General features: G+C 42.4%; 1 protein-coding gene and 1 non-coding gene across 10 annotated transcripts in view; both read left to right on the top strand.

Annotated features, from left to right (window-relative positions):
* LOC102423232 (zinc finger protein 227) overlaps positions 1-8,442 on the top strand; it is a 104,919-nt gene extending 96,477 nt beyond the window's left edge. For 5 of the 9 annotated variants that reach the window (XM_023743580.1, XM_023743574.1, XM_023743578.1 and 2 more), the window contains 2 exons: positions 3,406-3,528; positions 5,152-8,442. In XM_023743580.1, the coding sequence (XP_023599348.1) occupies positions 3,406-3,528; positions 5,152-7,262 (2,234 nt within the window). In that variant the 3' untranslated portion in view covers positions 7,263-8,442. Of the gene's footprint in view, positions 1-90; positions 153-2,029; positions 2,157-3,405; positions 3,529-5,151 lie in introns of all 9 variants that reach the window. The other 4 variants (XM_023743575.1, XM_023743584.1, XM_023743577.1 and 1 more) reach the window with 3 other exon arrangements.
* Positions 8,443-12,255: 3,813 nt separating this feature from the next.
* On the top strand, positions 12,256-12,362 carry LOC111823129. The gene has a single exon (XR_002826136.1). It is a non-coding gene; the product is annotated as a U6 spliceosomal RNA (small nuclear RNA).
* Positions 12,363-13,004: the final 642 nt, after the last annotated feature.

Here is a 13,004-nt window from a genome sequence, read left to right as displayed (position 1 = left end):
TATGGGGAATGGAACCTCTTGGTTCATAGGTGGACGCTCAGCCACTGAAGCCACACCAGCCAGGCTCATGGCTTCTTTGTCCTTCCCCAGTTATGCCTTCTCAGGACTCTGACGTTCCCCAGAAGGAGCAGGAGAAAATGACCAAGTTTCAGGTAAGTAAGGCATTTCTTTCTGTCTCCTAAGATGTGATTTTATTTCTCAAAGATTAGGCACATCTTTTTTCTCTTCCTTGGAAAGGTTCATGGAAAACAACTGATCTTGAGTGCATGTTGTGCGCTAGACTCTGTGTGTGTGTGTGTGTTTTGTTTGTTTTATTGTATCTTTATTATTTCACAAAATAATTCGAAAAAGATAATACAAATCTGAAATAGACAAAAATAATTTCCATTGTTATTACCCTCTTTTACAAACTAGCTGTTTTCACTTTCCCATATCCCTTTCTCACATGCACTCATACTTATACATTTGCAAAATTAGAATTGACAGGATATACTTATACATATTAGATAAAGGCTTACTATTGACAATGCTTATTAAGGTTAGTAAGATAAACTCAAGGGAATATGAATAAAAGAAATGAGCCACACAAAAAATAAAGTAAATTTATGTAGAAAATAATGATCACTAATAACTAAATGTGTGTAAATGTTAATAAAAACTTTATTTCACTTAGGCTGTCAAATTTTTTTTAAAGGAATTATGTCCTATTTGTCCAGAGTCTAGAGCAGTGGTTCCCAACCTTCCTAATGCCGAGACCCTTTAATACAGTTCCTCATGTTGTGGTGACCCCCAATTTCATTGTTACAAATTGAACATAATTAAAGCATAGTGATTAATCACAAAAACAATATGTAATTATATATGTGTTTTCCGATGGTCTTAGGCGACCCCTGTGAAAGGGTCGTTCGACCCCCAAAGGGGTCGCGACCCGCAGATTGATAACCGCTGGTCTAGAGATTCGGGGACATTTGTATTCTCACATGAAAGGTGACTTGGGCCCTATTTGGTTTGGCTCAATGGATAGAGAGTCAGCCTTCGGACTGAGGGGTCCCAGGTTCGATTCTGGCCAAGGGCACATGCCTGGGTTGCGGGCTCAATCCCCAGTAGGGGGCGTGCAGGAGGCAGCCAATCAATGATTCTCTCTCATCATTGATATTTCTATCTCCCTTTCTCTTCCTGTCTAAAATCAATAAAATATATTTAAAAAGAAAAAAAAAAAAGAAAGGTAACTTGGGAAAACCTTTAGAGAGGGAAATCTGCTATTTGCCATTCTGCTTTCAAATTTGTAACTTCATATTCTATTCTATGACTTTGCAATCACTACTTCTTAGCTAAGATCTCTGTAAAAGAATCTTTGCAGCATTGATTATAAGTAAAAAATCCGTAATTAATTATATATTTGTATTAATTAAAGATAAATCATCACAACAACAACCACCACCAAAAAAAACATCAAAAAACAAAGATAAATGGTCAGTTCTAAGGAATACTATACTCTGCAATCCCAAAATGGAATGGAAGAGTCTATAACGATACCAGTTGTTCAAACTTACTTGGTATTTGTTATGTGCCAGGCACCATTTTAACTACTTTACGTATATTCACTCATCTAATCCTTTCAAACATCTTGTAATTTAGACACCATTGTAGAGAAGAGGAAGTGGAGATTATTAGAGGTTAAGGAATTTGTCCAACATCTTGTAACTAATACCTTGGCATTTGAACTCAGCCTGTTCCTTCATCAGCTGTGGCATGTGTCTTCAAAACATAGAGGAAGAGCTATAAGCTATAGACCTGTCTTGGAGGATTGCTGAAGGCCTGTGAACTTTGCAAACGTTAAAAACAGTGACAGAGCCCAAGATTTGTAGGGAGACAGGGAGAGGTAGTGAGAGAGGGACAACTGTTGACTAAAAACTGCCTGGGGTCCTCCATCTCTGTAACGGTTTTTTGGTAACATTCTTTAACTTGTTGATGGTGCCTTTATGGGCCTTTTTTGCAAGATTTAGGTGGAGTGTGTTTGGTATTGTAGGAGGCGGTGACCTTCAAGGACGTAGCTGTGGTTTTCACTGAAGAGGAGCTGGCGCTGCTGGACTCTGTCCAGAGGAAGCTGTACCGGGACGTGATACTGGAGAACTTCCGGAACCTGGTCTCAGTGGGTGAGGACGGGCGCCCTCTGACACTGAATCTCAGCCCCTTTGAGAGTCTCTGTGTCCTCAGTTCAGAGCGTTGGACCTTTTGAAATAGTTCCCTGACCTTGAAGACACAGTTTTTCTAACCCCTGGGATTACAAGCAAAGGTTTTTCTGGTCTTCCTGCTCAGGGAAAAATCTTGTCACCTTTCCCTCCTCCCCCCGCAAGGACATTTGGCAATGTATGGGGACAGTTTTGATTGTCATGACCGGGGGAGGGGTGCTAGCGATGCCGCTAAACCGCTTTCAATGCACAGGACAACCCCACAGCAGAGAATTAGCCAGTCCAAATGATCAACACTGCCTGGGCTAAGAAGCCCTATTTTAAATGAAGTATAAACGGGCAGCTTAACTTTTATACTTTGTCGTTCAAATACTTCATCTTTCAAATTATGGTTGTGACCCATTGATAGGTCATGGAATCAACTTAGCACATTGTACAGGGGTAGGCAAAAGGAAGTTTACAGCTGTGAGTGACATTCTTTTGATTTAAAGCTTTTCCATATGAGCAGCTGTAACGTACATTTGCCCACCCCTGCATTGGCATTACTTCCCCCCCCCCCATGAAATAGTTCCTATCCTTTTTCTATTTTATTCTATCAGTGTTCTGTATCAAGACCTGCCTGCTCACATTGCAGTCTATACTATGTCCATTTGCAGTGAGTGGTGTGAGCATGTGAGAAATTCAATGGAAACAGACAATGGCTAAATCTAATTTTATCTATATACTAGAGGCCTGGTCCACAAAATTCGTCACTTGGCGGGGGTTTCCTCAGCCTGGCCTGTGCCCTCTCTCAGTCCAGGAGCCCTCGGGGGATGTCTGACTGTGGTGGAGGTGGGAGAGGCTCCCACCACCGCCTCTGTGCTCGCCAGCCATGAGCCCAGCTCAATAATTCTGGCTGAGCGGCGCTCCCCCTGTGGGAGCACACTGACCATCAGGGGGCAGCTCCTGCATTGAGCGTCTGCCCCCTGGTGGTCAGTGCACATCATTGCGACTGGTGGTTCTGCCATTCAGTCGATTTGCATACATTAGCCTTTTATTATATAGGATAGACATGAACCAGGTCACGACCTAAATTTCTTTATTATTATAGTTCATAATCAAAAAGCTCTTAAAAATACCACTTTACAGGTTCTGAGGATTATGGAATTTGAACAAAAATATATTTTAGCTCTCTGCGCATTTTACATATATACATATATCTGCCTTTTCATAGGATATCTTCCCTTCAAACCAGGTAAGGCAACCCAGTTGGAGGCAGAAGAAAACCTTTGGATGATGGAAAGAGAAACTCAAAGAAATGGGAATTCCAGGGAGAACCACATGGCTGTTCTTTCAGGTACCGGCTAATCTGCTCACTGCATCTGTGATTACCACTCGTATGGGAGTGCTGTCATCTCTTGCCTGGACTGTGACAATAGTCTCCACACCAGCAAAAGGGATAGATGCAGAGGGTGAGGTCTCAGAGGGTCCCCTCCTGCTCCCTCTTATAAGGACGCTTGTGATTACTTTGGACCCATCCAGATAACCCAGGGTAACCTCCCTCTCAAGAGCCGTAATTCAGTCACATCTAATGTCCCCTTTGTCAAGAACATTAATATGTTCCCAGGTCCCACGGATTGGGGTGTGGATGTCTTTGAGGGCCATTCAATTAGCCCACCACACCCAGAACCGTGTATATACCTGCTGAGACTCTTTTAGCCTGTATTATTAGAATCTAACTTTCCAATAAATTTTTAAGGATTTGGTACCCTTCTCCCTCACCTTAAACATTTTAAGCCAATGGCTTCCAACCATTTTTAGTCATGACCTTCAATAAGAAATATTTTACATCTTGACCCAGCATCAATATAATGTATGTGCATATTTACATATGTGCCTGTAGCTGAAACAAGCATTTCACACAGTTGTGGTACCCTTAGCTTGTGATACATTTCTCATGTTTTTATTCTTTTTTAAAAATATTTGTCACAATTATGGAATCGGGTTCACAGTTCACTAATACCTCTTAGCAATTTGAATAATTCTGTCGCAGCCGTGATAAAGCAGTAAAGAAAACAGTGCATGTTTTTCCTGTGACCATTACATTCTAGTGGGTCTAAAACGACAAGAAAAATTTAGGAAGTATATAGTCAATCAGGCAAGTGCTATGGGGCAAAATAAAGCAGGAAAGGCAAATGGGAAGAATCAAAGGTGTATGGGGGTGAGGAGGAATTATTTTATATTGAGTGATAAGGAAGGCCTCACCCAATTGAGTGACATTTGAGTAGAGACCTGAGGGGATGAGAAACAACACAGTACATAGCTCTCCCGAGAAAGCTTTGCAAGGCGAGGAGACCTCCCCCTCTTCCTCATCAGGATTGCCTTTGAGAGTCTGCACTGTGCCCTGTTTCTTTCCTTTTCCCAGGTTCTTCCTGAGTTGTACCAGATTAGTTTTCCCTTTTCCACTTCTTACTGAGACCTGGTTTACTTCCAGACTTAGAACAATGAATATTATTAGTCCGACCATTTCCCAAATTTACTCTTAGAAGATAATTTCTACCAGGACCTAAAATCCTATTGTATGCCTACAGTCTGAGCTTTTGTAGCCCAATGAGTAGAATCCCACTGGTCATAGGAATACTGTGGACAAGGTGAGCAGCTTTTAATCGATGTCACTGTAGGTTGGAATGGGGATTGTCTTTGTTGCTCTGCAGCCATCTGAGTCCAGACTTCAGCTCAGGTGTTACATGTTAGACTTATGGTTCTGAATGGGTCACCTTTACACTTAGTGGGTAAGAGTCTGGTGACACCATTCTTTGCTTCAACTGCACGGGAAAGCAAGAAAAGGACAAATGTTGTACAGAGATGACCCTCCCCTAGGTTTATGAAGACCTTGCCCTATGGTCTGAGTGTGAAATCCTGACATTTCTGAGCAAAGCTTTCACTTGTCGTCATCTTGGAATACCGCTTTTTCTTACAGGCAGCAAGAACCAGAATGAGGTGGAGATTCTTCAGAAAGTTGCATTAAAGTACCTTTCACATGAAAAGCTATTCTGGCAAATCTGGAGACAGATTGCAAGTGATTCAACCAGGTGTCCTCAGAGGGAGAGCTCCCGGTTACTACAAGGCAGTTCTGATCAGACTTCTGGGAGTGGGAGCGGCGTGGTGAAATGTAAAGGAGATGGCTCCTGTTGTGTTGAAAATCAAGACTGTTTCCATGTCGAGGATGCTTGTGGGAATATACACCTGAGCGAGTCACAGAATCAGAATGGAGGTAAACAAAGTCATGTGAAAGCTAACCTGCATGCCTGCGAAGCTGTGAAGAAATCACTACTTAGTGATCATATTAAAATTCACACAGAACAGAAACCCTACAAATCTAATGACTGTGGGAACAGCATGAGCGATGGCGTCAGTCAGCATTTACCCTGCAGAGAGGAGCTGCATCTCTGTAGTGAGTGTGGGAAGGGCTTCAGTTACAGCTCACGGCTTTCAAGTCACCAGACTGCACACCCAGGAGGGAACTGCTTGGCTCAGAACTCACACCTGCAGGCTCCTCAGAGGATTCACCCAGGAGAGAAACTCTCGAAATGTCATGACTCCGGTGATTGCTTCAATGAGAGTTCCTTTCCTTCTCATTCTAATGCAGGAGAAAAGTCCTATAGATGTGACAGCTGTGGCAAGGGATTCAGTAGCAGCACAGGTCTCACCATTCATTACAGAACTCACACTGGAGAGAAACCTTACAAATGTGAGGAGTGTGGTAAATGCTTTAGTCAGAGTTCAAACTTCCAATGTCATCAGAGAGTCCACACTGAAGAAAAGCCATACAAATGTGAAGAGTGCGGCAAGGGCTTCGGTTGGAGTGTTAATCTTCGTGTTCATCAGAGGGTCCACAGGGGTGAGAAACCCTATACCTGTGAGGAGTGCGGGAAGGGCTTCACTCAGGCCGCCCACTATCACATCCATCAGAGGGTCCACACTGGGGAGAAACCTTATAAGTGTGATGTCTGTGGTAAGGGCTTCAGTCACAATTCACCATTAATATGCCACCGGAGACTCCACACTGGAGAGAAGCCGTACACATGTGAGGTGTGTGGGAAAGGCTTTACTCGCAATACAGATCTTCACATCCATTTTCGGGTTCACACGGGAGAGAAACCCTACAGATGTAAGGAGTGTGGGAAGGGCTTCAGTCAGGCTTCCAATCTTCAAGTCCATCAGAACGTCCACACGGGGGAGAAACGATTCAAATGTGAAACTTGTGGGAAGGGCTTCAGTCAGTCTTCAAAGCTGCAGACCCATCAGAGAGTCCACACTGGGGAGAAACCCTACAAATGTGATGTGTGTGGAAAGGGCTTCAGTTACAGTTCCAACCTTAAACTGCACCAAGTAATTCACACGGGAGAGAAGCCATACAAGTGTGAGGAGTGTGGGAGGGGCTTTAGTTGGAGATCAAATCTTCACGCTCATCAGCGAGTCCACTCGGGGGAGAAGCCTTATAAATGTGACAAGTGTGATAAGAGCTTCAGTCAGTCCATCGATTTTCGGGTCCATCAGAGAGTCCACACTGGAGAGAAACCGTACACGTGTGGTGTGTGTGGGAAGGGCTTCAGTCAATCCTCTGGCCTTCAGTCCCATCAGAGAGTCCACACTGGGGAGAAGCCATACACATGTGATGTCTGTGGCAAGGGCTTTAGGTACAGCTCACAGTTTCTATACCATCAGAGAGGCCACACTGGGGAGAAACCTTACACATGTGAGGAGTGTGGGAAAGGCTTTGGCAGGAGCTTGAATCTTCGCCATCATCAGAGGGTGCACACGGGAGAGAAGCCCCATAAGTGTGAGGAGTGTGGTAAGTCCTTTAGTCTCCCCTCAAATCTTAGAGTCCATCTGAGTGTTCACCTTAGGGAGAAACTATTTACATGTGAGGAGTGTGGGAAGGGCTTCAGTCAGAGTTCACGTCTTCAGGCCCATCTGAGAGTCCACACTGGAGAGAAACCGTACACGTGTGACGTATGCGGGAAGGACTTCAGTCACCGCTCACGTCTCACTCACCATCAGAAAGTCCACTCTGGCAAGAATCGTTAAGAATGAGAAATGTGTTCATGCTTCCAGTCAGGTTGTACATCTAGTTTTTGGAGAGTCCATGCTGGGGATAAAACACTATAAAGTTTTGAGAGTGGAAAGGGGTTTTATAAATATTTCTCTTTTCCGAGACCAGCACGGCTAGAGAGTGGACAGGAGTCCTGAGTAGGGGCGACAGGGGATTGAGAAAATGAAAGAGACACAAAGACAGTAGGAAAGCTGGGACCGGGTGGGACAGCTGTCCTCTGATGGAGAGACAGGGACCCAGAGCCGATACAGTGCATTTATTTTATACAGTAAGATACCAGGAAGTTTTACCAAAGTTTAAGATAAAGTATGTGCATTCTTGTGGCTTCTTTGTAATCACTTCTGGATGGGCTGGATAATCATGTTTGTTCCTGGTGCCTGGCTGGATTTAGATAATGAAATCCACCCCCTGGTGCCTGAACTAAAGGTCAGACTGACAGCACACCTGCCTCTGGCAAGGTATGTTTCCAGGGCATGGCTCTGCCAGGCTCCACTGGATTCAGACAATTGTCATCTCAGGGGCCTTTCCCAGGCGCTCTCTACAGGGTTTCTTCACTTGGAATCTAATAAATCCAGGAATAGGACTGATATTCAGGGAGAAATATGTTGTAACCCTCTTGGTAAAATCCAGTTGATGTAAATGATCTTTCAAAATGAGTGCATGCCAAAAAAGAAGGTGTGAAAAGGATTATTTGCCATATACAATCTAGTTTGGGGGCTATCAGGGAAGGTTTTGGATTATTTTCTCATTAACTTCCAATTTATATGTATTTACAGTGACCATTATTTTTTTTACTAAAGCTTAAAAGGTATGAAAAATGAAATGAATAAAATAACTAACTAAAAATTACCTATAGTCAAGGACTCATAATATGATTGCTTTATTTCATACAGTATATTGGATTAAAATTAAAGAATTATCCCCAGAGGTGAATCTTTGCTCTTCAGAAGTGAATTTGTGTTTGCAATGTTCATGTATATGAACATTAATTGCATTATTGATTATAAACACAAACATAGAAATAATCATTGATTGTCAAAGTGTTTTACAATTTATTGATCCAGAGGAACACTATGCAAACATCAAATGGGAGAAGGTAAATTTGTAGTAAAAGATGTTGGATGATGTCCAGAATATATTCATTTGGAAAACAAATCTTGGGATTTTCATGTGATCACATTTTTTTTAAAAAAAAGGTATAAATGCATTACCTAGGTATTCTAGTTATCTCTCAATGGGATTTTGCATTTTTTGTGTTCTAATAAAACTTTATTATGGACACTGAAATTTGAATATATTATATATTTTTCAGGTGTCATGAAATACTCTTTATTTCCCCCATCTGTTAAAAATGTAGAATACATTCTTTGTTATTTTTGTGGGGTATTTTTGTTGTTAATCCTCACCTGAGGATATTTTTTTCCATTGATTTTTAGAGAAAGAAAGAGAGATAGAAACATTGATGTGAGAGAGACACCTGGATTGGCTGCCTCCTGCACATGCCCTGACTGGGGCCAGGGATCAAACCTGAAGCCAAGGTATGTGCCCTTGACCAGAAATTGAACCCACAACCCTTCAATGCCAGGGCCAATGCTCTAACCACTGAGAACAGCATCCAGGGTATATAAACTAGTTCATGGGCCATACTAAACGAGGTGGCAGGCTGGTTTTGGCCCACAAGCTATAGTTTGCTGACTCCTAATCTAGTTGATCATATTTTAAAAAAATTTTAAATTACAGTTAACATTCAATATTATAGCAGTACAGCATAGTGGTTGGACATTTATATAACTTAAGAAGTGATCCCCAATAAGTCTAATATCCACCTGGCACCATACATAGTTATTAAAATATTGACTATACTAGAGGCCCGGTGCACGAAAATCATGCACTGGAGGAGGGAATCCCTCAGCCCGGCCTGTGCCCTCTCGCAGTCTGGGATCCTCGCTCCTTAATGCCTCCCTGCTTGCTGCTCCTTAGCGCTGCTACAGAGTCGGGAGAGGCTCCCGCCACTGCCGCTGCTCTCACTAGCTGTGAGCCTGGCTTCTGGCAGCTGAGCGGCATGCCCCCTGTGGGAGCGCACTCACCACCAGGGGCAGCTCCTACCTTGAGCGTCTGCCCCCTGGTGATCAGTGGGCATCATAGTGACTGGCTATTCTGTAACAGTCAATGAGACTTTTATTATATAGACCCCCTATGCTGTACTTTACATCCGCAGGACTACTTTGTAACTGCCAATTTGTACCTCTTTCACCCAGCCTCCCAACTCCTGCATTTCTTTAAACTTGTTGTTTTGAAATAATTTAAACCTTTCTGTAAAAATTATATAAAACCTCATATACAGTTGGTAATGTGTTTGAGTCATTATTCTATACAAGTGAATTTGTATATATATTGATACTTCTGTGTACATGCACATTTTTAAAAAATATTTTTATTGATTTCAGAGAGGAAGGGAGAGGGAGATAGAGATAGAAACATCAATGATGAGAGAGAATCATTGATCAGCTGCCTCCTGCACACCCCCTACTGGGGATCAAGCCCGCAACCCGAGCATGTGTCCTTGACTGGAATCGAACCTGGGACCCTCCAGTCTGCAGGCCGACGCTCTATCCACTGAGCCAAACCAGCCAGGGCCATGCACATTTTTTTAAAAAAAACTTACTTCCCTTTCTCTTTTTTTTTGAAATTTATTTTTTGGTAGGTGATGAAATTAAAATCAACTTATGGGATCTTCAAGGTGTATATTGCCTCTGGCAGAATTTAATTATTCTTCATAGGAATATCTAGTTCTTCCTATGCCAGTTACCGAAATTTTGCCTCATTCCCCACTACTTTGCAGTACCATGTTTAAAGAAAACCAGTAATCCTATAGAATAAAAGGCTAATATGCAAATCGTCCTTATGGGTGGGAGTTAGAGCCACAGGGAGTTAGATGTGCACTGACCACCAGGGGGTGGCACTGGCAGCGGGGGAGAGAGGGGGGCGGGCAGTGGAGGTACTACCGGTCCTGATGGGCCCTGATGAAAGTGGAACTGCACAGGATGGTGGGAGTAGGTGAGTAGGTGAGCGGGCGGCTCCAGGCCAAGGCGAGTGTGAAGGGAGGCCCTGGTCGGTAGCCGGCAGCCGCTAGGGACCTTACCTGTGCACAAATTTTGTGCATTGGGCCTCTAGTCTATACATAATTACAGGTCTGTTTTGGCTCTTAATTTCCTTTGATTGATCTATTTTTCAATATTTTTACCAAAACCATAGTACTTTAGTTACTATAGCTTTGCAATGAGTCTTTTTTTATTTATTTATAAATTTTTATTGATTTCAGAGAGGAAGGGAGAGGGAGAGAGAGATAGAAACATCAATGATGAGAGAGAATCATTGATCGGCTGCCTCCTGCACGCCCCCTACTGGGGATCAAGCCCGCAACCCAGGCATGTGTCCTAATGGGGAATCAAACCATGACCTCCTGCTTCATAGGTTGATGCTCAACCACTGAGCCACGCCAGCCAGGCTTTCAATGAGTCTTGATATTTAGTAGAGGACGTGTTCTTATCTTGTTCTCTTTTAGGATATCTTGGCAACTTTCAGGAGATACAAACAGAACCACCCATAAAATATTCTTTCTGAAAAAAAATGAATTAGCCCAGCCCATGTGGCTCAGTGGTTGAGTGTTCAATTCCTAGTCAGGGCACATGCCGGGGTTGCATGCTCGATCTCCAGTAGGGGGTGTGTAGGAGGCAGTGATCAATGATTCTCTGATCATTGATGTTTATATCTCTCCCTCTCCTTTCTCTGAAATCAATAAAAATATATTTTAAAAAATGAATCAGGACACCGACTTGTGCCTGGCCCACAGTCCTTTCTCCTCCCCTTACTCCAACCCCCTATAAAACCCCTCTTCCCACAGGGCTAGCTCTCTCTGCCACTTGCTGCTGCGTCAGTAAGGAGGGTAGGGGAGCCAAGCCCAGGCTTGAATAAAGACTCTTATGCTTTTGCATCGGAAAAAAAAAATGAATCAAATTGAGCCTCTAACTCTAATCATTGTTTTATAGACAATATGGAGAAATATTTGCAATAACATGAATATAACAGGAGGGCATTATGTTAACTGAAATAAGCCAGACAGAGAAAGACAAATACTGCCTAGTAGAATTATATGTGGAATCCAAGGGAGGAAAAAAGTTAAACTCATAGAAACAGAGTAGAATGGTGGTGGTTGCCTGGGGGATGCAGGTGGGGGTGGGGGAAGTAGGGAGAGGTTGGTTCAAGGGTGCAGACCTTCAGTTATAAGATGATTAAGGTCTGAGGATCCAGTGTATTCCACGTTAACTACAGTTGAAATTTGCTGAGAGTAGATCTTAAAGGTTCTCACCACAAAGTTAGCAATGTGAGTTGATGGATGTGTAAGTTAGATTGTAAGTACATTCACAATGTACTTACTATACATATACCAATTCATAGCATACATTTTATTTTTTTAAAATATATTTTATTGATTTTTTACAGAGAGGAAGGGAAAGGGATAGAGAGTTAGAAACATCGATGAGAGAGAAACATCGATCAGTTGCTTCCTGCACACTCCCTACTGGGGATGTGCCTGCAACCAAGATACATCGATTCCTTGACTGGAATCGAACCCTGGACCCCTCAGTCCGCAGGCTGACGCCCTATCCACTGAGCCAAACCGGTCAGGGCTTAACAAAAAATTTATTGATTGACTTTAGAGAGTGAAGGGAAGGGAGAGAAACATTGACTTGTTGCTCCACCCATTCATGCATTCATTGGTTGCTCCTTGTATGTGCCCTGACCATGGATCAAATCTGCAACCTTGGTGTATCAGGGCAAAACCAACTGAGCTACCTGGCTAGAGACTAAATATAGGGTGTCCCTCCAAAATGTATCCACACACTTTGAATAATTACCAAGGCAGTGTTTATTAAAATACATTGCATTTTCAAAATTGAGCTATCAGTGCTCGCTTTGGCAGCACATATATTGAAATTGGAACGATACAGAGAAGGTTAGCATAGCCCCTGCACAAGGATGGCACACAAATTCATGAAGCGTCCCATATTAAAAAAAAAAAAAAGAGCTACCAGTTGTTAAAGTGTATACATTTTTTGAGACACCCTAGCATACCTCAAAAAAAGTGCCCTAAAAAAAGTTGAATTTGTTAGTTACTTGAGTGCGATCCCATATCCCATACATCCACACCTATTTTTTTGAATAAGCATGGGTCTTATAGAAAAGTAAAACATCCTATCGTATTTATGATGTCAAGAGCAGCCTGGATATAGATTATGAGACGTTTGAAGGTGAGCTAAAGGAAGAAACATTTTCAACATACATTCGAGGCTTTTTCAAGTTACAGTATTTCCCTCACTTTCTTGACTGTATTTTCTTTCACTTGCCAGAAAACTAATTTAAAAATGAATATTTAAAACCAAGATAAACGGGAAACTTTTGGTATTTGTTCTGTGGGGTGGTGAGAGATCACTTTTCCTTTTCGTGTGTCCAGCATTTCCGAATGAATAGCTCACACAAGATAAACTGTCAGAGGTTTAGAGGCATCCAGGGGCTACCAGACTTTGAGATCCTTTAACTTTCTGCCCTATTCATCCACACTGACTTTTCAGTCACACTTATTAATACTGTGATTTTTTTTAATTTAGAAAAAAGAAAAGAAGAAAAAAAAAAAAGTCAAGCTCTAATAGTGCCTA

Source organism: Myotis lucifugus, unplaced genomic scaffold, assembly GCF_000147115.1.
Source record: "Myotis lucifugus unplaced genomic scaffold, Myoluc2.0 scaffold_402, whole genome shotgun sequence".
Classification (NCBI taxonomy): domain Eukaryota; kingdom Metazoa; phylum Chordata; class Mammalia; order Chiroptera; family Vespertilionidae; genus Myotis; species Myotis lucifugus.
The sequence above is the reverse complement of the archived record's forward strand: the minus strand, read 5'-3'. Positions and strand labels throughout refer to the sequence as shown.